Source organism: Phocoena phocoena, chromosome 5, assembly GCF_963924675.1.
Source record: "Phocoena phocoena chromosome 5, mPhoPho1.1, whole genome shotgun sequence".
Lineage (NCBI taxonomy): Eukaryota > Metazoa > Chordata > Mammalia > Artiodactyla > Phocoenidae > Phocoena > Phocoena phocoena.
Window position 1 is genome coordinate 67,155,195 of NC_089223.1, and position 21,372 is coordinate 67,176,566.

A 21,372-nucleotide genomic window follows, 5' to 3' on the forward strand; every position below is an offset into this window, starting at 1 on the left:
GATTAAAATTAGACTATTTTAGAAGTCAGAAAACCCTTCTTTAAGGGACTGACATGTAAGCTGAGAGCTGAAAGACAGGTGGAAACTAGATGTTTTTGGAGGGGAGGGCTTTCCACATTAAAGGAACGGTATGTGCAAAGGCCCAGTGGCAGAAGGGAGCATGCTTAAGTCCAAAGACTAAAAGAAAACCACTGTGACTAGACTGGGTAGAGTAAGAGGGGAAGTGGTCCAAGATGAAGCTGAAAGGGAGGTAGGGCCAGACCACAAAGGGTTTTTGTGGTCCACAGTGGGTTTTTTTGTTTGTTTGTTTTGGGAGGTTTTTTCTGAATCCTAGAAACAATGGAAGCCACCTCCTATCATGGGAGAGACCGTGATCAGGCTTCCATCTTGAAAAGCCCACTCTGGATCTCTGTGGAGAAAGGTTAGGGAAGGGAAAAAAGAGACACTGATTGATAGCCTAGTTATAGAGATTTACTGCCAGAACCCAAATGAAGGTTGCTGGAGGCTAAAAGGATGCACAAGAAAGCAGTAAGCAGAGCCTGCGAGGCAGGAGTGGGAACAGGGCTTACCTTGCACTGGGCACTCTACTGTATGGCTCGATTTTCTTACCAGGTATATAAATAACGAATAATATTTTATTAGTAACAACATGGGGGAGGATCAAAGAGGAGGGAAACCAGCTAACCCCAAAACATCTAAGGCCAAGGTTTCCCTCTTCATTTGGAAAGACGGTTAAGGATGAAAACCGCAGAAAACTGGCCAGATTTGGGCCAGTGCTTTAGTTTAGTTAGTCCTGCCCAATGAAAGGAATAAGAGCAGTTGTTTGTTTCAACAGATTCTAGAGCAGGAACCACTCATTTAGATGACCACTGCATAGCTAAAAGAAAATAAAGTCGCTACAAGGTGAATATGACGTTCTGCAGCGTGCCTGGAAGCAAGTCCAGCCACACTGGCAAAGACGTCCCTATGTCTGCAAGACGCTCAGAGAGCTCATCTGGAGTATCAAGCATACAATGCCCAAAGTAAAATTTTCACTTCATGTATCTATTAAGGATGGGTTAGAGACGATACTGTCAATAAAGGGTTTGATCTGCTTTAAAAGGGGTCCTGTCCTGCGGAGACTGTGGACTAACCCCCATCAGGGAGACAGGCCGTTGAGTCACCCTGTCTGAACCGCAGGTTGCCATCTAGTGGCCACTCAACAAGGCCATCTGCAGAGGGGCTCAGTTCAAACAGAGGGCCTGTGGAGAAACAGGCTCGGCCTGAGACTTTTCAGAAAGCAGCCACATCATTCAACACATCCCCCTGCTCTTCTGTGCACCACGTATAAGAAAACTGTGGCAGCCATACAGTGACAGTGCCACACCGCTAGGGGGCATCTTTTCCCATGAGAAAGTATGCATATACTGTGGAATGAAATCATTGCGTATTTGAACTTTGCTGCTGTAACACAGTCCAAAGCAACAGGAATCAGGATAATAATCCTCAAAGGTTATAAAATCAAAGGTAGCTCTCTCCCATTACCCTGGGACAGCCTTTGCCCCTTCACTTGGTCAGCCCAAAGGTATTTTTCCAGCCCATCATGAGTTCTCTGCAGTTAGCTACAACTCTAACACACTTTTTTGGGGTTTTTGTTTTGTTTAGCTTAAACACTCTATAAGCTTAATTCATCAGAGGTAACCTTAAACCACATATTGGAACAAGGCAATAAAAAAAAACAGTCAATTAAAACAAGAGTTGGGAATTCCCTGGCAGTCCAGTGGTTAGGACTCGGCGCTCTCACTGACAAGTGCACGGGCTCAATCCCTGGCCGGAGGACCAAGATACCACAAGCCGTGTGGCCAATAAATAAATACATAAATCAATCAATCAAGAGCTGTGCCTTCTCTGAGAACGACTGCGGGAACTTGGGGATAGATGTTCCCTACCAGCTGCTGTCCCTGCTTCCAAGAGTCACAAAACATGGCCCTGGAGAGGCCAAGCACACAACTCCAGATGGCATCCAGAAGACTGGTTTCTGGGTGCCCTGGGGAAAGCCACATTTCATCACTTCAATGTTCCTGGTTTTAGGGACATTACCAGGGACACCCAGGAAGTGGCAGAACCGATTCAAAACTCTCTGGTTCCAAAACCCATGGGTTTCCTATTGCTAGCATGTGCTCACTGTACAGTTACAATTTTTTTAGAAGAGGTTTTGTTATATACACTTTAATTCCAGCTTGAGTCCGTAAAACTTCACTGGACAGGTTTAATAAAGCCAAAAATGAGAAAAAAAAACAAATAGAAGACAAAATAGATCATTCAAAAGATGGACTACTTTCCATCTTTAGAGCATATAAAGGATTAGCCTCTGAGTTTTCTTATTTATTGGGTGCAAATACCTTATAAATACAAGTAGCATAAAGAGAAGTGACCTTATTACTTTTGGATATTTTGCCTGAACACTGCTTCCAAGCTCCTGCCCCAAATGGACTTTGTCTTGTTCATGGCTTTTGTTTCCCCAGGACCTAGAATTCTGTGCTTGGCACACCACTGCCACTCAAATATTTGCTGAACAAATGATGAATATAGGGAGGCAGGAGGGAAAGGGGGAGGAAGTTCTTAAAACTTGAAATTGTACTATTTTTGAACTACAAAGAACCTTAAAGGTTATTGTGAGTAATCATCTTCACCTCACTGATGAGGAAACTAATCTCAGAATTTCATCTCACAAAAGAAAGCAGATTCCTCAATTCCTTTACAGTGGATCAGGTTTGTTACTATACTGTAAATTGCGAGGGCCAAGTGGCAGCATTCTATGGGAATCCACCTGCCACTACCCGTGTCACACAAAGTGGCGAGCAGAGTTCCCCACAAAGAGCTTGTGGAGCGCCCCCCAGCCCATGAACATACGCGTAGGCCTCTTCCAGGAAACTGTGTATTTCAATTCCCAGACGACGCAATCCTCAAAACATGGGCAAGGGCTGGCATGGGTAATATTCTTTTGTAAAGGCAAATGTAAAAACGAATCTAGAACTGTCCAAAAATGGATACTACACCCTCTTAAGACACATGAAACTGTGCCTGAAGAAATGCTGATGGTGCCTTCTCGAAAGCCATGAATAAAATCTTGATTTGGCAGTGCATTCATCATTACAAGGATACTTAAAAAGGAGCGGTCATCACGTGCTCTAGCCGGAAAGCAACAAAGGGAGACAGCACGGAAAACAATGCAGGAGTTAGTAGGTTGAAAATTGTAAGGAGGTGTTTCCCTACACGACATACACAATTTTAGGAGATTCCAGAGACTTAACCCTAAAATTCTAGAGCAGGCTGAGAGGAAAGCGTACCTGTAAAAGGGTGATTTGGCTTTTACCTAAAACGCACTTGTCATCAGACAATAGTTGTCAGAGGAAGACTGTGACTGAAGAATCAGAAGTCTTAGGCTTTCCTCCCATCCTACCACTTTCTTTCACAAATCACATACCCCTTCTAAGCCTCAGTTTCCCCATCTGTAAAATGTGCAGGGTAAATAAAGCCTGACCTGCCTAGGTAGCCGTGAGGCGCAAATGAAAGAACAGTGAACAGTCCTCATGAAACTACTAAAGCACGACGAAAATGAAGCACTGTTACCAATGACAAAGGGACAATGATATTGGAAGTTGACAAATTACGAAATTATTTCAATAAAACCATAAAACCATTTCAATTCCAATTTTAATCCAGTAAAAACTTAAGCCTATCATTCCTAGTTAAAGGAAAAAGAAAAAGAGAAGCCATTCAAGTACTTTAGATCAGTTACTATATTAAGAATTAGCACTTCCTCTTCAAATATCATTTGAAATGTTTCATCATCCACCTCAAGCGTATCTTTCAATGAGTAACAGAGAATGACAATTTGTTTTCTTGAGTGAAACTCTTAGCAAGCACACACATGTAAACACACACGCACAGACACACATGCATGTAAGCACGAAGTGAACACATAAAACCAGTGATTTTTTTCCCCTCAATTCTGGCCCAGGTAACATAAACAGAATCTTTATTATTATTATTTTTTTAATCACTAGAGTAATGAAGTTCTAACTTTGCCCAAAGCTAATAACAGAATATATCAAATAAAAGATATTGAATATCTTTACTTACAAGTTATACTTCACTCAACTTTTCTCACGAATTATAAACCAGATGATAATACTTTGATTTTAAACCTGCGCTGTCCAATACAGTAGCCACTAGACACAAGAGGCTACTGGGCACCTGAAATGCAGCTAATGAAGACTGAGATGTACCATAAATGTAAAATATACACCAGATTTTCAAGATTCAATATGAAAAAGAAGGTAAAACAGCTTTTAAAAATATTGGTTACATGTTGAAATGATAATATTTTGGATATTCTGGATTAAGTACAATATATTAAAATAAATTTTACCTGTTTCTTTTTACTTTTTTAAATGTGGGTATTAGAAAATTTTAAATTATATACGTGGCTCACATATATGAGAAAAGGATGGCCTATTTCTATTGAGCTGCTCTAGAAGAATACTAAAATAAACGACATACATTATATAAAAACTTTAATTTCTAGAATTCATCCGTTATAGCCCTCCTCATCATAGGAATATGGGGCTTGGTCTTCACACCTATGCACAGGTGAAGCCTGCCCAGATCCCTTGGCGGTCCTCCAGTCACCCAAGCCAGGCTCGACGAGACCCCAGGGGGGAGGCAGGCAGCCAGGGGAGGGCAAGGACACCCACCCCCCACCCTTGCCCCAGGGTAGCCTCAGGACTTACTGTAGAGACGTCATTCCTTTTAACCATTCCTGTAGAGTAAAATAACCCATGTTTTGTGCATCCAATTTCCAAGCTAGGACAAGCATAACTACCTGTTCAAAACAAAAACAAAACAAAGCAGAAAGACCAATCAATTAAGGAGGACAGACCTCAGTAATTAAATACATTAGCATCAGCCAAATGCTTCGGTTCACAGTAGTTTAGTCACGGAAATATGAGCAAGGTAACTTCAAAAATGAGTTCTAGTTTGGCAAACATCTAAAAGTTTGATAATTCAGTCTGCTGACAAGGGTTTGGAGAAACATGACTTTTTATGCCTGATGGTGGAAGTGTAAAGCCATTAACCTCTCCCAAGGGCAGTTCTGCAGTATGTATCAAAACTGAAACCAGCAGTTCCACCTATGGAAAGTTATCTCATAGATACACCTGCACATATACACAAAGCTGTATAGTCAACAAGACTGACTACAGTACTATTTGTAGTAGCAAAAGACTGAAAACAACCAAACATCTACTAATAAGGGACTACTTAAATACTTCTTTGCTAAACACATTCCGTACGAAAGAATACTATGTCACCACTGAGACAAATGAAGTGGAGCCATCGGTACAAATACGGAACAGTTTCCAAGATTTATTAAGTGAAAATGAAAAGAGTGAGGTGCAGAACAGAGTGTTAAAAACCCTAACAGTAGGTGGTGGGACATGGACAGTGGATTCGATGTTTGTGAGTTCAACTACATACACTGCGGAAATGATTTTAAAGTAGTCCAACACTCCACTTCGATAGCACTGTGCCTGCAATGAGCGCAGGATGAGCGGACAATCACTCAATCACTTCTCAGTGGGGCGCCATCCTTGCCTTCAGTGCACCTTCTGAAACTGGGCAGACACGAGGAACTGTGACAACTCGGGTTTTTGGCACCGCTCGTCACTTTTTCACTCAGCTGCTTTAGAGAAAAGGTGGCACCGAGGCAGTGATGGTGAGTTTAATAAATACCTAAAGGTATAAAAGACAAAATTACATTTCCAAGATGCCTCCAACTGCAAACTCTCCAGGACTCTTACACAGGGACAGAGCTGAGGCCACCTGGATTGGGGGATGAGGAGGAAGCTCTCCCATCCTGTCTACCTCAAAGACCCAAGACAAGGTGAGGGGTAACTAAAAAAGAAAGTATGCCACTCCTAGAGAGGTAAAGAAGAGGGACAGGGCCTTCCTAGGACCGTCCTAGGAAGGCTTGCCACTCTGCAAGGCTGGCTATCTCTGGACAGTCATTCACACAAAAGGGAACCCGAGTACAAAAGAGGAGCTCACACATACACTGCTGAATGGCTATACGTCCATTTGTTGTAATAAAAAAAGAAGGCAATGGGAAGGAAATAAATGTTTCTGCATACAGTTGGAACAGGGACTAGCATACTCTGCATTTGGCAGTTAATCTGATTTCTTTACCCAGGACCTAAATGCTTCATTTCATCTAACAGAAGAACTGCCCCAAACCATTAAACTATAATTCATGTGCCCAAATGGGTCAGAGGGTGGTGATGGTGAAAGGAATCCGGGTGACATAACATAAAAAATTGAGGCAAGCCAAGACATGGAAGCAACCTAAATGTCCATCGACAGATGAATGGAGAAAGAAGATGTGGTACATATAGATAATGGAATACTACTCAGTCATAAAAAAGAATGAAATAATGCCATTTGCAGCAACATGGATGGACCTGGAGATCATCATACTAAGTGAAGTAAGTCGGACAGAGAAAGACGAATACTATGTGATATCACTTACATATGGAATCTAAAGTATGACACCAATGAACCTATCTATGAAGCAGAAACAGATTCACAGACACGGAGAGCAGACTTACGGCTACCAAAGGGGAAAGGCGGGGGCAGGGAGGGATAAATTAGGAGTTGGGGATTAACATATACACACTACTATATATAAAATAGATCATCAACAAGGACCTACTGTATAGCACAGGGAACTCTACTCAATATTCTGTAATAACCTACATGGGAAAAGAATCTGAAAAAGAATAGATACATGTATGTGTACAACTGAATCACTCTGCTGTACACCTGAAGCTAACACAATGTTGTAAATCAACTATACTCCAATATAAAATAAAAATTAAAAAAAAAAGAGCATCAACATATTTTTAGGCTGTTATCCCTGAAAATGAATCAAAAAATACAATTTCACACCTGCCTTATATTACTGTTTGTAATAGAACCAAAGTTTTTAAAATCCCAAACAACAACAAAAGGCAAAATAAAAGCATAACACTCCCCACCATAATGAGGCAAGCAGCCACTCAGACATCACTTTAGATGATTTAATTAGGCCCTGAGAGCCAAAGGGCACATGAAGGACTCCAGAACAACAGCATTCAGGAGGTTCAGAAGGTCTGTCCTTTCAACTGCCAATGAGCTCGTTTGTAGACTAAAAATCTCCAGCTTTGTTTAATTTATAACTCGAAGATTAATGCAAAGCTTTCTCTTGGTGCTGACTTCATGGTTTTCTACTTTGGAGATTAGTATCAGTGAGAACCCAGTAAATCTCTAAGATCTATCAATCAAATATCAATTCAATCAGTACTTACCCATTTTTTTTAAGTCACTAGGTTTTTTAGATTTTAAAAATCTAGATTACTAGGTAGATAACTAGAACTGATAAGTGAACCAATTTTTCTACATATTATGCACATCACCATAAAACATGATTGTTAAATTGGTCAGAAAATGGTGACTTAAGAGACCAGGGGCCTACTAGGAAGGATCTTCCAAAAAGAAGGCGTTACATGTTCTTCAAACTATTCACACATTAGTGGATTTTCTCCTCATCCCTCAGCTTTTCTTGGAATTCTGACTCCTATGTATCTATTTACATATTTTCTAATTCAAACTTTGTATGTTCTCAAACATTATCTATACTCAATCCTCTATTAGAAGGATTAAAAATTCCACACAAATATTCCACACAAAAACAAAAAACGGTTATGGTAAAGGAACACACATACAAGTATGCATGTAATGTGGCCAAACAGCCACAGCAGATATTCACAATGGGTACTTCTTTACACAAACAGACCTTTCCCTAGCACAGCGAATAAGGAAGCTAGCTACTTAAAGGATTTTTCTGTTACCTTAGTAAATGGAAGCTGAACTGAGTTTTACAAGCCTGCTTAAATTCCATAAGCTATAAATATCAGGCAAGGTGAGGGTTTTAAATACTTTAAAGTGCTCACTCATCAATGCAGACAAGCCTCTAAAAAACTATTTTTGTGCTGGTTGTTCAAACAATTTCTGAAATTGGGAAGTATCCACAATTGATGGCTTATCAGAATTTACTTAACAACATTTTTCCTTTTTAATGATGAATAAAATAATAAAAATTCTATTAGTGGCATCTTAGGCTTGAAGTACAGGAATCAATACTTTGGAATAATAGTCTGAATTCAGTCGTTCAATCTTCTGTGTGATTCAACATTTCAAGACTATTTCTACTGCTACAGAAATAGAAAACTAAAGACTCATAATTGCCAAAAAAAGATAATAACAGTAGCTATTTTTTACTGAGTACTGGTATTTGGGGCTGAGGAACTTTAAAGAGCTGGGCCTCCCTGTTTTCTCGGTTAGAATCGGTGTCAGCACTCCTCCCACCCGACAGGCCTTTCTGGCCCTGAGAGTAGATGCCCACCTGATCCCTCTCACACTGGTGGCCCGATGCCTCCCAGCCTCCCCACCATTGGGCCCTGCTACCCACCCCTCTGATCACATGCTGATTACTGTCCCCTGGGTGGAACCTCTGGATCTCCTCTCAGGCCCAGCTCACTCTCGCCGCTTTTATACTACTGTCCAGAAAACACTGCCAACCTTGGCCCAGCCGCTGTCAGAAAACTTCCTTCTTAAAGTCCGTGAAATGTTTTTGTCTGTCTATGACCAGGCTATGGACTAGATCCGGCAAAATACTATTGACCCAGCTGTCCCCAAACCTCTGTACCAAACTCAATAATTTATCAAGACACCTGAAATAGCTTACATTAAAATAAAAATACATGTAGTAAGTTAAAGACAGTCCAAAGGCTCTTTAGAAAATTTACAGTGTTACTGGGGGTGGGGGAGTGGGGAGAAAAAAAAAAATTTTTTTTAATTAATTTGTTTGTTTGTTTGTTTTTATTTTTGGCTGCGTTGGGTCTTCCTTGCTGCGCATGGGCTTTCTCTAGTTGTGGTGAGCGGGGGCTACTCTTTGTTGCGGTGCGCAGGCTCCTCTTGCTGCGGAGCACGGGCTCTAGGCACACGGGCTTCAGTAGTTGTGGCTTGCGGGCTCAGTAGTTGTGGCTCGCGGGCTCTAGAGCGCAGGCTCAGTAGTTGTGGCGTGTGGGCTTAGTTGCTCCGTGGCATGTGGGATCTTCCCGGGCCAGGGGTCGAACCCACGTCCCCTGCATTGGCAGGCGGATTCTTAACCACTGCGTCACCAGGGAAGCCCAACAAAATTTTTTTAAAGAATAAAGTGTGAAGTCTCGAAGAGCATGATACGCATGGGTACCAGATATCTCACCAACAGTCTGAATGAAAGGGATGATCCCTTGAGAGCTCTTCCAGAGCATAAATTCATTTAGGATATAAGAGGTATTTGTTAAATTGGAGGCTGATGTAATATTAAGCTGCATAGTTAATGAGTCAGAGCATTTGTATGTTTCATTTTGCAGTAAGACAAACGTGAGAATAGGAAAAAATGTTCAAAAATAACATAAGAATTATGCAAAAATAATGAAGCACATAAAAACTTCTAATTAAATGTTTTAAAGGAAATACTTAGGGGCTTTACAATAAAAAGCAATCACTTTCTGAGCTAAATTCAACTGGAAGTGAAGGAGCTGTGAAAAAACCTTTTTAATTATAACCTATTCAAAACGCTTATGAATAATTAATTATTCAAAGTCCTGGACAAATTCTACATTAGGCTGGAACAACTACGGAGGGGGACAAAGATACACAAAGCCCTCAGTCCCCCAGTCCCCAGTTATCCGTCATGGTAGGCACACATTCCCACACCACTTTTTAAACATCTAGTTTAATTACTTTATTACTATACCTTTTAGAGACAAGAAATTAAATGAGAGAATAAAATGACTGACTGTAGTTACACCATACCAATTGCAAAAAAACTTTTGCTTACAAACCAATTTAGAATCGGAACTTATTTCTTAGATTGCCTTATAAAAACTAATGCACCCTTACTTCTTCACTGTTGCTTTATTTGCCAAGAGACAAAATCAGATCAACTGATCTACCCAAATTAGTAAGTTAGACTTACATTTTCTGGTTCGACACCAATGTCTTCACAAAATTTCTCCATGCCTTCGGGACCTACAACATCATCAGTACCTGTGATGAAATGCAATTTATAGAAATTAAATCTAACCATGTACATACACTATTACTACTATAGTAGTAGTATACTGTTAAACTACTTATTATTAAAGTAAACTTAGATCAAATAACACTTAAAGACCATAAATCCTTTCTGAAGGAAGAAATCACCAAGAATATATTGGAAAATGTTCTAGAATTTCAGTTCTATCTTTAAAGGATTCTGTTCTGCACATTTAAGTCAGTTTACGGCCAAGTCCTTCAACCTGTGGATAGATGGACACATAATTTATGTCTAAAGATAAGGCTACAGGCATTCAATTCCTGTTCTTTAAAGTAGCTTAAATCTCTATTCTTATTTTGGTAATAATTTCAACACATACAGTAATTTTTGGAAACACAGCAAAGAACCACCTAATATTCTTTTTAAAATTAATTGGGAGATAACATAATTGTTTCTTTTACACAGAAAAAAAAAGTAAGCAGTCTTTTTGTTCTAGACAAGGCAACCCCTTCCTTCACATTCCACGTTATCTCTGTTTCTTCCTGAAAGAACTGTCCACATGTCCCAGCTCTACTGTAGCCCCCATTCATTCTTCAACCACTGCAATCTGGTTTTTGCTCATCTCCCTCCCCTGCAACTCTTCTTGCCAAGGTCACCAATAAACTCCCAATCGCCACATCCAGTAGACACAGGCAATCTTTATTTTATGTGGCTTCTCTGTGGTAGCTGAGATTATCCTCCTGTAGCATCTCAACGGGGGCACCACCACAAATAGAAACTGAGGCATCATCCTGGAGTCCCCCCTTCTCCTACATTCTCCAGAGCCAATCAGTTACCAAGTGCGCTGCCAATTTTACTTTCCAAATATTTCTTAACTGCACTGACCTGTTCAGATGTCATTCTCTCACTTAGATGACCACAGCAGTCCCCTCAGGATCTCCCTAATTCCAGAGCCTCATCCCCCTCGGACCCATCCCTTACAAAGTCACCTGGAGGGTCCACACCTCAAACACAAACTCCTTCGATTTTAAGTTCCCTACTACCTACGGATAAAGTCCAAAATCTCTGGAATATCAAATAAGGTTCTCTATGATCTACTGCGTCCCTTCCTCTTCAGCCTCATAGCTTTCCACCTTCATATCAAGTTTCTTGGAAATAAAAGAATCAAATAGATATTGCTGAATGAACAAAAATTAAGATCCAGAAACACCTACCCATTGTTTGCTATGCACACACATCCTGACACATACCCAACGCAGTACTAACTCTTTGTGGCCTCAGCCCATCTCCCTCTCCCCTCCCCCCATCTTCCCATGCCAGCTTCTTCAATCTTTAAGACAGGAACCATACAGGCAGTCCTCCCAATCTCCCCACCCCCAGCAGCACAGGCTGGGTCAGGCAGTCTTGTGTGACCCCGTGCAATGCTAGGAATGCTTTTCTCACATTTGCATTAAGTCCCAACTCATCTACCTTTCCTTCTAAATTCCTCAAGTGTAAGAACTATTTATTCTTTTAAAAAAAAATTATTTATTTGGCTGCGTTGGGTCTGAGTTGTGGCACACGGGATCTTTTACTTGCGGCATGCGGGATCTTTAGTTGCGGCATGTGGGATCTTTAGTTGCAGCATGTGGGATCTAGTTCCCTGACCAGGGATCGAACCTGGGCCCCCCTGCACTGGGAGCACAGAGTCTTAGCCACTGGACCACACAAGAATCACTCTACAATCTTCCATAGCCTTCAGATCTAGCAAGCTGCCAAGACCAGCAGGATCCACCTTCTGAAAATGTCTCAGTTTCATTCAAATATTATCTACTGGGCACACCCTGGAGCGATGCACTGTAGAAGTAGCTAAAGAGGAGTAGTCCATGGTCCTTGCCCTCCAGGAAGGGAGACGAAGCATAAGAGTAATTTCAATACAGTAATAACTAGATCACAATAAAAGTGTACGGTGGTTGTTCTCAACTAAGGATGACCATTAAAATCACCTTGGACAGTCTTGTGTCACTTTTCTGCTTCTAATCCTTGGCTCCCCCTGAAGTCCAAACTCAGGCTCTTCCACATAATCTAGCCAGAGCAAATACTTTTTCTGCATGTGTTGTTTTCCTTTTAATCAGAAATGTGCTACTTTGTTACCAAGAGTTTTATTTCACATATTCAAATCTGTTACCTTTAATGGGACTTTCTTTTTTCTCCTTTTATTTTACATGTTTTTCTATGAATTCTTAAATTTTTTATCTTGATTATGGAGGGAAAATCAAAGTTTACTTAGTTTTTTGGGCAACATTAATACATGAACATGATATAAAATTTCATTTAAAAGTAAAACTGAAAATAAAAATGTTAAAAAAGCAAAAGTTTCCTCCTAACTTCTCTCTACTCCCCAGAGACGACCACTTATTAAAGAATTTCTGGGACTTCCCTGGTGGTCCAGTGGTAAAGAATCCGCTTTCCAACGCAGGGGACACGGGTTCGATCCCCGGTCAGGGAACTGAAATCCCACATGCCGTGGAGCAACTAAGCCAGCGCGCCACAACTACCGAGCCCACGCGCCTCAACCAGACAGCCCACGTGCCGCAAACTACAGAGCCCATAAATAAATAAAAGAATTTAAGAACCCTTCCCCAAATAAGCCATTTTATAAATTCTACCTGCAGAATATATATACATATTTATTTAGTTTATCAGGCAATTCTCTTTGGCTTTCCAGGTACACAACAATTCAATCATTTCACCTTCAACGAATGATCATTTTTGCCTCTTCCTTTGCTGTATTCATGCCCCTTCTTTCTTCCTCTTACCTAACAGCATTAGTTAATAACTCCCAAAACAATGGCAAATCAGAAGAGTGAGAGTGGGCATCTTTATCTCATTCCTGACTCAAATGAAAATACAGTTAGCATTTTATCACTTGGGTTTGAGTGTGCACAGTCCCGCATGTGGGCACTCACGTGTATATTACACACAAACGATATATGAAGACATTCACCGGAGGAAATGTTCAAATAAAGAAGCCCAAGAAAATAGAGTAAAAAGAGAAAGCCTGCCTTCTTCCTTTCCTTACGAGTCAGGCATGTATCCTCCCAGACCTTTTTGCTGTGTTTTTATGTATGTGCAAATATACGGTGAAATGTACCCCTGAATTTGTTTATCTATACACTTGGGTTCATACTGTACCTATAAATTCTACACCTTGCTTTCTTCACCAACTATGTCTGATAATCTTCCTGTGAGAGCACCTAGCTGACATACTTACTTTACATTACCCCCCTGTAGGTGACTGTGTGTGTGTGTATACCATGTTTCACCGTTCTTTTCCTCATTCCACTACTGTAAAGTATTTAGGCTGTGACATTAAAGAGTAATTATTCTCATATGGAAGTATCCATCTATTACTATTTTGCTAAGAGATTTGGTTGTAGGAACAGATGACTCTTTGCTATCTACTGATGGGACTCATTGGCAGTTGGTTGCACAGATCTGAGAAAAAAATAAGGTACTTATAATCTTAAAAAAATTTTTGTCTTTGGCTTCTATTCTTCGTGAATTAAAAAAGCTCTTTTACTGCAACCTATTCTTGAGCCTGGCAAGTCACCTGCCCTTCCCCTGCCTGTGCACAGGGCCCTGGGGTCTCCCAGCTGGCTGTCCCACTCACACCCCCTCCAATCTGGCCTCCTCTCCCTGTCAGTGCTCATTACAATGACGCTGCTTCTCATTTGTTTGTCTGTTTGCCACACCAGAGCCTGGCACGTAGCAGGCCCTCAAAGGTTGGCTGAGGTACACTGGGCAGTGGTAAACATTAAGTTAGCCATGCTTTTTTCTTTTTTCCACATTTTATGCAATGGCATTGTCAGGTTACTTATATACACATGCACCTGTGTATTTGAAAAGAGCAAGGTTTTAACAATATGATCTGCAACGGCATGACTCATGTTACTTTAATATTTTATCCTAAAAATATTAAATATAGCTTATCAGTCAACATTACTTAAAGGCTACCCAGAATCCTGATATCTACAACAACTTTTCCTTTTTTCTCATTATCATTCCCTTGTACACATTTAGATCTATTTGTAATCACATTGCTCATTGGGATTATGGGTATATTTACACTAGATGTATCATTTTACCTGTAGAACTGAACAATCTTAATCTAACAAATAGGCCACTGGTTAACACCAAGTGGATTAAAAGTGGGTTTGAGGGAGATGGTTTAAAAGCTATAGAATGCCCTGGTGAAAGATACTAGAGATACATTTACAAGGCGGATATACTGACGATAATCTAGAAAAAAGTGGTCCTCCCACTTTCACTGCCATTTTAAGCAGGGGCCCCTAACTAAATATACTTTACACTAACTAAACCCTTTCATGAGAGCCCAAGATGCTCATGGCAGAGTTTCCATAATCACACCATGCTGCATCTCTGGGGCAAACGGGGCCACGCTGTCTCCTTTGCCAAGAAACCTTGTCAGCAAAACTTTTGTCTCCTTTGTCACTTAGCACCTACTCCTGGTCCCAAATCTCACTTTGGTAAACCAAGAAACAATTCTGCTATAGAACCTAATCGAAAGTAGAGATGAAGGGCCTACAGTCAGGATTTGTAGAGCTTTTATGACCTACGTGTATGAGCTTCAGTGTGACTCTGAAATGCTGGCACTTGTGTATCTGGTCTCATCTCTTACTCTTAGATATATCTCAGAAAGTGGAAGTTATTAGATAAATCATTTATGTAAAACTGGTTATTTTAATGAAAAGAAATGGGATTCCAGTTTCAGGCGGAGGTCTAAATAAGACACTCCCCCAATTTTACCCCCAGCAATCCTTTCTAAAGTCACAGAGGACTCAAGTACCAAAGTACAAAAGGGAGTAAGCCTATAACCACAGAGAACAGGACAAGAGCCCCAGTGGAGAGCATTTCATTTATTAAATCTCTGAGAATCAGAAACTGAGTTGACAGGGATTTAAAAAGGTGAGAGGCTGCAGCACAGGATGTGCAAAGAGGGCTGGGACTAACCAGCCAGGCAGGATCTGGGAGGAGCTGGGCTCAGGCTAAAGGAGTGCAGAGGACAGGGCAAGCGTGGAACTGAGGACTCTGGGAAGAACTAAGGTCCATATGTGTAGCACAACTGCAGCACCAAGGCCCCTACCACCCTCCACTGCACTCCGGGTTCAGTGCAGGGAGTCAACCAAAAGCAGATGGCTCTCTCCGAGGGAACAGGAGCACAGTGAGGGGGACAGGCCCTCGCTCTAGCACAGGGGGCCCACGGCCTCACTGTCTGCTCCCACAGACTTGCCCAGAGCACAACCTTCCAGGGACTTCTCGCCATGCATTTTTCTTGAATAATACTTATCTTCAGTTTTTATTCATGTAGTTGGGATATTAAAAAATGAGGACTTCCCTGGTGGCGCAGTGGTTAAGAATCCGCCTGTCAATGCAGGAGACACAGGTTCGAGTCCTGGTCCGGGAAGATCCCACATGTCGCGGAGCAACTAAGCCCGTGCATCAGAACTACTGAGCCTGCGCTCTACAGCCCGCGTGCCACAGCTACTGAAGCCTGCACACCTAGAGCCAGTGCTCCACAACAAAGAGAAGCCACCACAATGAGAAGCCTGCGCACCACAAAGAAGAGTAGCCCCCCACCCCACCGCTCACCGCAGCTAGAGAAAAGCCCACGCCCAGCAACGAAGACCCAATGCAGTCAAAAATAAATTAATTTAAAAAAAAAGAAAGCAGGTGCCAGTTGTTCTCAATTTCAAGCTATTTTCCCTGATAAAATACAAAAAAAGCAAAAAATAAAAAGGGGGGGCATTAATAAAAATAGGGCTAGCCACACCCACATAAACTTCTCGCAGTGATGAAATCCCAAGGAACCACCTGGCAGGGGCCTCAAGGAACCTAAAGAATGTGGCTTAATCTTTATCCCAAATGTCACCTTTCTGAGCCAGAGAAAAGCAAACAAGTAGGAAAACTGTACCTTGTTTCCTTTTAAAAGAAAACAGAAGTGTGGCTTTTACTATGGAAAAATTCATATTTGCTTATAAAGGAAGACACAAAAAATATCAAAATAGCTGTGCTATGGTGGTGAGATTAAGTATACTTTTTCTGTTTAAACTTTCCTTTTTATAATATATTTCATAACAATAAATGTGAACCAATGAGAAAGCAAGAGATCTTCATAATCAAAGTGATACGAACATGAGAAAACGTTCCATCATTCAGACCCAAGTACTGAACACCTGGAAACGTGCTAACCACTTTCACAAAACGTCTTCAAGAGATTCATGTTCTCAAGACCTAAAAACAGATAAATTCTAATACTATAGAAGTGTCTGTACCACGTGTCTGTGCCCTGCAAACAAAATCCAGCTCAAACTAGTTCAAATAATGAAAGAGAATTCACTAGAAGGATATTGGGGTAGCTCACAAAAATCCAAAAAACTACAGGAATCAGGATCGCATCCTTTCAAGTCTACCACCAGAAGAGAAAGATGCTCTTCTCCCAGCTTCAGTCTCAAAACCCTAGGAAATTTTATCTGATTGTCCTGACCTGGGTTACCTGGCAGCCCCTGGAACAATCTCTGTGGCCAAAGGGGCAAGATTTTTATCAGAAAAAGGGTAAGGTAGGGGTAGGAGGAAAACACTGGCCCCAGGAGGAATCCTTATTTTGATACCCAATAAAAGGGTATCAAAACCAGCTATGGGGCTTCCCTGGTGGCGCAGTGGTTGGGAGTCCGCCTGCCGACGCAGGGGACGCGGGTTCGTGCCCGGGAGGGTCCGGGAGGATCCCACATGCCGCGGAGCAGCTGCGCCCGTGAGCCATGGCCGCTGAGCCTGCGTGTCCGGAGCCTGTTGCTCCGCGGCGGGAGAGGCCACAACAGTGAGAGGCCCGCGTGCCGCAAAAAAAAAAAAACAGTTATGAATGATGATGATGTCCTTCCTTTAAGAGTACAAAGAAGGCTATTAAGCTAAGTAAGCTAAGAGATGCATAGCAGCTTGTCATATGGAAAAGTGGAGAAAAACACTCCAGGCAAAGGGATGGCACTGAGTTAGTTGTCTTTTACCCTGTAGGTAGCAGGAATTTTTAAGTGGGGGGCAAGGGTGCAGCGGATTGTTAGGGAATGACATGTATGATCTGTTCCATTTATTTATTTTTTTTTTCAAATAATACAACAGGAAACACACAGAACCTGACTGGGAGTAGAGACTGATGTCAAGAAAATTAGTTTGAAGGTCACTGGAAATGTCAAGTTGGTAAGTTATGATAGGGCCAGAAATATGGTGGGGAAGAGGAAAGGTAAAAGAGCCTTCAGTTCAAACTTGTCTGAAAATTTTTCTTTCCCCCTTTTTTACACATACACAGCCACAAAAACAAACAAACCCTTTATTTCAGTATTACATTATCCAACCAATTATAATAAGTTGCAAAAATGGGATTGGATTTAAGACATTTTAAATGACAAAACAAACACTGTCTGCCAAATGATCTTTCAAACTAGAGACACAATATAAGAAATTCCATTGCGCTACATAAAGGTTCAAAGCAGCAAAGCTTATTTTAACTTGGATGCATAAACCAAATAGTCACCCATTACCAGCATTCTCAAGAGGTTTCCTAGCAATCCAAAGTATTTCTCCCAAGTACATTTCATCTTTTCAGTTCCCTTCTAGTGTTCTGAATTCTTTGGCTTAGCTGCTGGCTATAAATAGGACATTTGGTGATTTGTTTCAACGGTGTTCCCTCCCGAAAACAGGGAGACAGACGGACATGGACACACACACACACACACACAAATTTGAAAAGTACTCCTTTTTAATTCTTTAATCTCCTCTAAGGCACTCCTTATTTTTATGAGGCTCAGTCTATAAATGATTACCTACCTGCATATTCATAGAACCATTCTAAGCACCTCTTACTTGAAAAGGCTTCTTCTTCAGTCTTTATTCTAGTTGTATCATATTTTCTATACATGCTAGAAATCAAGAAAGGGGTTTTAAGTTATTTAAAGTAAAGATACTGAGTTTTTTTAAGTAGCAAATAGTTTTTATTCTTTTACCCAACCAAACATCTATTCAGTCAGTATTTCATGTATATTTAAAATATTTCACTTCTTGCATTTGGAAGCTTCAGCTTTTATAACTATAGTTTTAAACACAGTCACACCCAGTATAAAATTAAATGGTAAGCACTTAATACAGGTTTTTCTCTGATGAACAAATAATCAGTAAAAACTGAAGAGAACAAGTATTTAATATACTCCTTTCTACCTCTCCAGCCAGAACTAACTACAGAACACTAGTGATACAAGAAATGTGGACGGTGTTTCTTCAACTGGTGACCCTAGGACTCACTCATGTCTCTGCATCAAGTTCTCCTGACGCCCGTGCCATACGAGTCAGGCTGGGCGACACATGGTCTAAGGAAGAACCTGGCAGTATTAGACACCTCCAAGGAACTTGTCAAGCAAATAAAAAGAAACATCAAATTATGTCCAAGCCTCCAGGAAAAAAACCTCAGGAAAACGAAGTACAGAGAATCCTTGGCTTCTGCCCTTCTCCTATCATGCCCTAGCATTGTGGAAACAGACACATAAGCTGGAGAACTGAGTCAGCAAGCACAGCAGCCTCCTCCTGCCAACACTGTGACCCTTGGCAGGGATTCCTTATTTCATGATGACATGGGGCTGAGAACCAAGATAGGCCCTACTTGGGGAGGGGAGAAGCAGCAGTACTTTTAAAATAGTGATTCTGATAGAAAAATTATGAGTATTTATTGTCTAAATAGTTATATAAACATTTATGAATACAGTTTTTATTTACATAGCATATAATATAAAATCATGTATAATTCTTTTTAAAAGAGCATTTATTCATGATCAAGACTTTCACCAGAATATCTGTATATACCGCTGATCACAGATTCTGGGTTTCAATACCCAGAAAACCCCCAAAACATGGTTATAAAGTATTAAGATACTGAAACCACAAACCACCAGTTTTGTATTTCTTCTATAAAAAGTAGCCACCCCACCTGGAAACAAAGGTGGATACTGTCCAGGGGTTCAAACAGATTTGCTCCAACCCTGGGCCTGGACATCCTATCTCAGCTCAGTCTGTAACTAGTCAATATCCTGGAGACCTCTATATGACACTGTAATGACTGAATCACTTAAAAATACTCCACCTAAAAAAGGACAATGGAGTAACATTACAAAAAAAAAAAAAAAGATACCAATACATGCTATTACATGGATGAACCTCAAAAAAATTATGCTAAGTGAAAGAAGCAAGGCACAAAAAGACCATTGACATGAACTGTTCAGAAAAGGCAAATCGCAGGGACAGAAAGTGAATCTGTGGTTTCCTAGGGCTGGGAATAATAAGCACAGGGATGGACTGTGAATGGGCGTCAAGGTTCCAACTGGGGTGATGGGAATCTTCTAACATTGGTTTGCAGTGATGGCTGCACAGCTCCAACAACTCCGTAATGATCACTAAACTGTACACTTAAAATCGTATACATTGTGGTATGTAAATGAAGTTGTTTTTCAAAAAAGACCAAGAATGAAACTTGGATAACGTTACAGCTCCCCATCCCCTAGCTGACCGATGAAATGCTATTAATGAGAGTACCTCGCACCCTTCTGCAACTCAATTATCAGTTTTTAAACTGGCTTCAGGGCTTCCCTGGTGGCGCAGTGGTTAAGAATCCGCCACGGGTTCGAGCCCTGGTCCGGGAAGATCCCACATGCCACGGAGCAACTAAGCCCGTGCGCCACAGCTTCTGAGCCTGCGATCTAGAGCCCGCGGGCCACAACTACTGAGCCCGCGTGCCACAGCTACTGAAGCCCGCCCGCCTAGAGCCCGTGCTCCACAACAAGAGAAGCCACCGCAATGAGAAGCCCACGCACCACAACGAAGAGTAGCCCCCACTCGCTGCAACTAGAGAAAAGCCCGCGCAGCAACGAAGACCAAACGCAGCCAAAAATAAATAAATAAATTTATTTTTAAGAAAAGAAAGAAGCAGAAAAATCTCATCTAATTCCCTTGATTTATCGATGTGGCAATTCAGGCCACATAAGTGAAGTGAAGTGACCTACAGAGCCAGAATGGAGGCAGATGGGAAAAGGCAGAAAAGATTAAAACTATGATGTTTATTCATTGTTTTTTTAAAAAAAAAAAAAAAGAGAGAGAGAGAAAGAACCAAAAGATGTCTAATAAAAATCTGGTTGAAATAGTAAAGATGCCTAAAATAAGCAAGTCTAATGGACCTTGGGAGTTACCAAAATTAACAGTTCACTTTTCTGAAAGAGAAGTGGTTTCAACAGTCTTGTTTTTCATGGTTTCTAACAAATGCTCACTCTTTTGAGAAGAAATGTCAGCTCAGCCAATATTCCAGGCAGGCTTAGAGCACTTGGTGCAGGCAGCTCTCTGCAGCCACGCAACCCAGGTCCTGGCAGAGGCAGCTACAGGATTCCTGTGGTAGTAGGTAGTGAGTGAGACCCCCTTAAAGAAGAGATAAGTACCAATCCTGAGGTCCTCAACAGGCACAGAGGGCAAGCTCTTAAAAGCAAAGAAAGAAACACTACACCAGTTCTGGTGGATCAATGGACTGAGATAAAATTTGAATTTCTATGAACTCAGGTTACCTAACTTGTTTTTGTTTCATGAGCCCCCACGTTAAGTAAGTATCACAAAAAATTACACTTTGAAGTTCTCCTGGCAGAACCAAAACAATAGTCCGGTTGGCATTTGTACGCTTATAAGACCCACTCTGGGTAGAAAGGTGCCTCTTCAACACATATGCCATCAATGTGGTTCCACTGTCTCTGCGACGTACCTATCGTGTCTACTTTTCTTGGCAGATAAATCATCTCCAGAGGCAGGTCTTCTCTTTTTCCTCGGCGGCATCACTTTACTAAAGCAGTCCGAAGAACTGCAAGACCGCAGACTTCCTACAAAACAGAGTGAAGAGCACAAAAGTAAGGAATGCCACATTGAAACCCTTCCAAAGAATATCAGCGCTAAATGAAGAGCTTTCACAACTTACATTGCAAAGGGTTTAGATGTTCTCTGTAAACATGAAAAGTGAAAAACTGGTTTTCAGTTCTTCTTTGAGAAAATGTTAGAGTCAAGAAATAAACCTAGCAATGACACAAATTAGTTAATAGTCCCCCCAAGACACACACCAGAAATGAAGTTATCATAACTTC

The 21,372-nt window shown here is 41.1% G+C and overlaps 1 protein-coding gene across 1 annotated transcript in view; it reads right to left on the bottom strand.

Annotated features, from left to right (window-relative positions):
• The window catches only part of DCUN1D4 (defective in cullin neddylation 1 domain containing 4), a 65,026-nt gene that overhangs the window by 16,782 nt on the left and 26,872 nt on the right, over positions 1–21,372 (bottom strand). Inside the window, 4 exon segments of the mRNA XM_065878009.1 lie at positions 4,776–4,867; positions 10,103–10,173; positions 18,041–18,132; positions 21,000–21,114. Coding sequence (XP_065734081.1) covers positions 4,776–4,867; positions 10,103–10,173; positions 18,041–18,132; positions 21,000–21,114 — 370 coding nt within the window.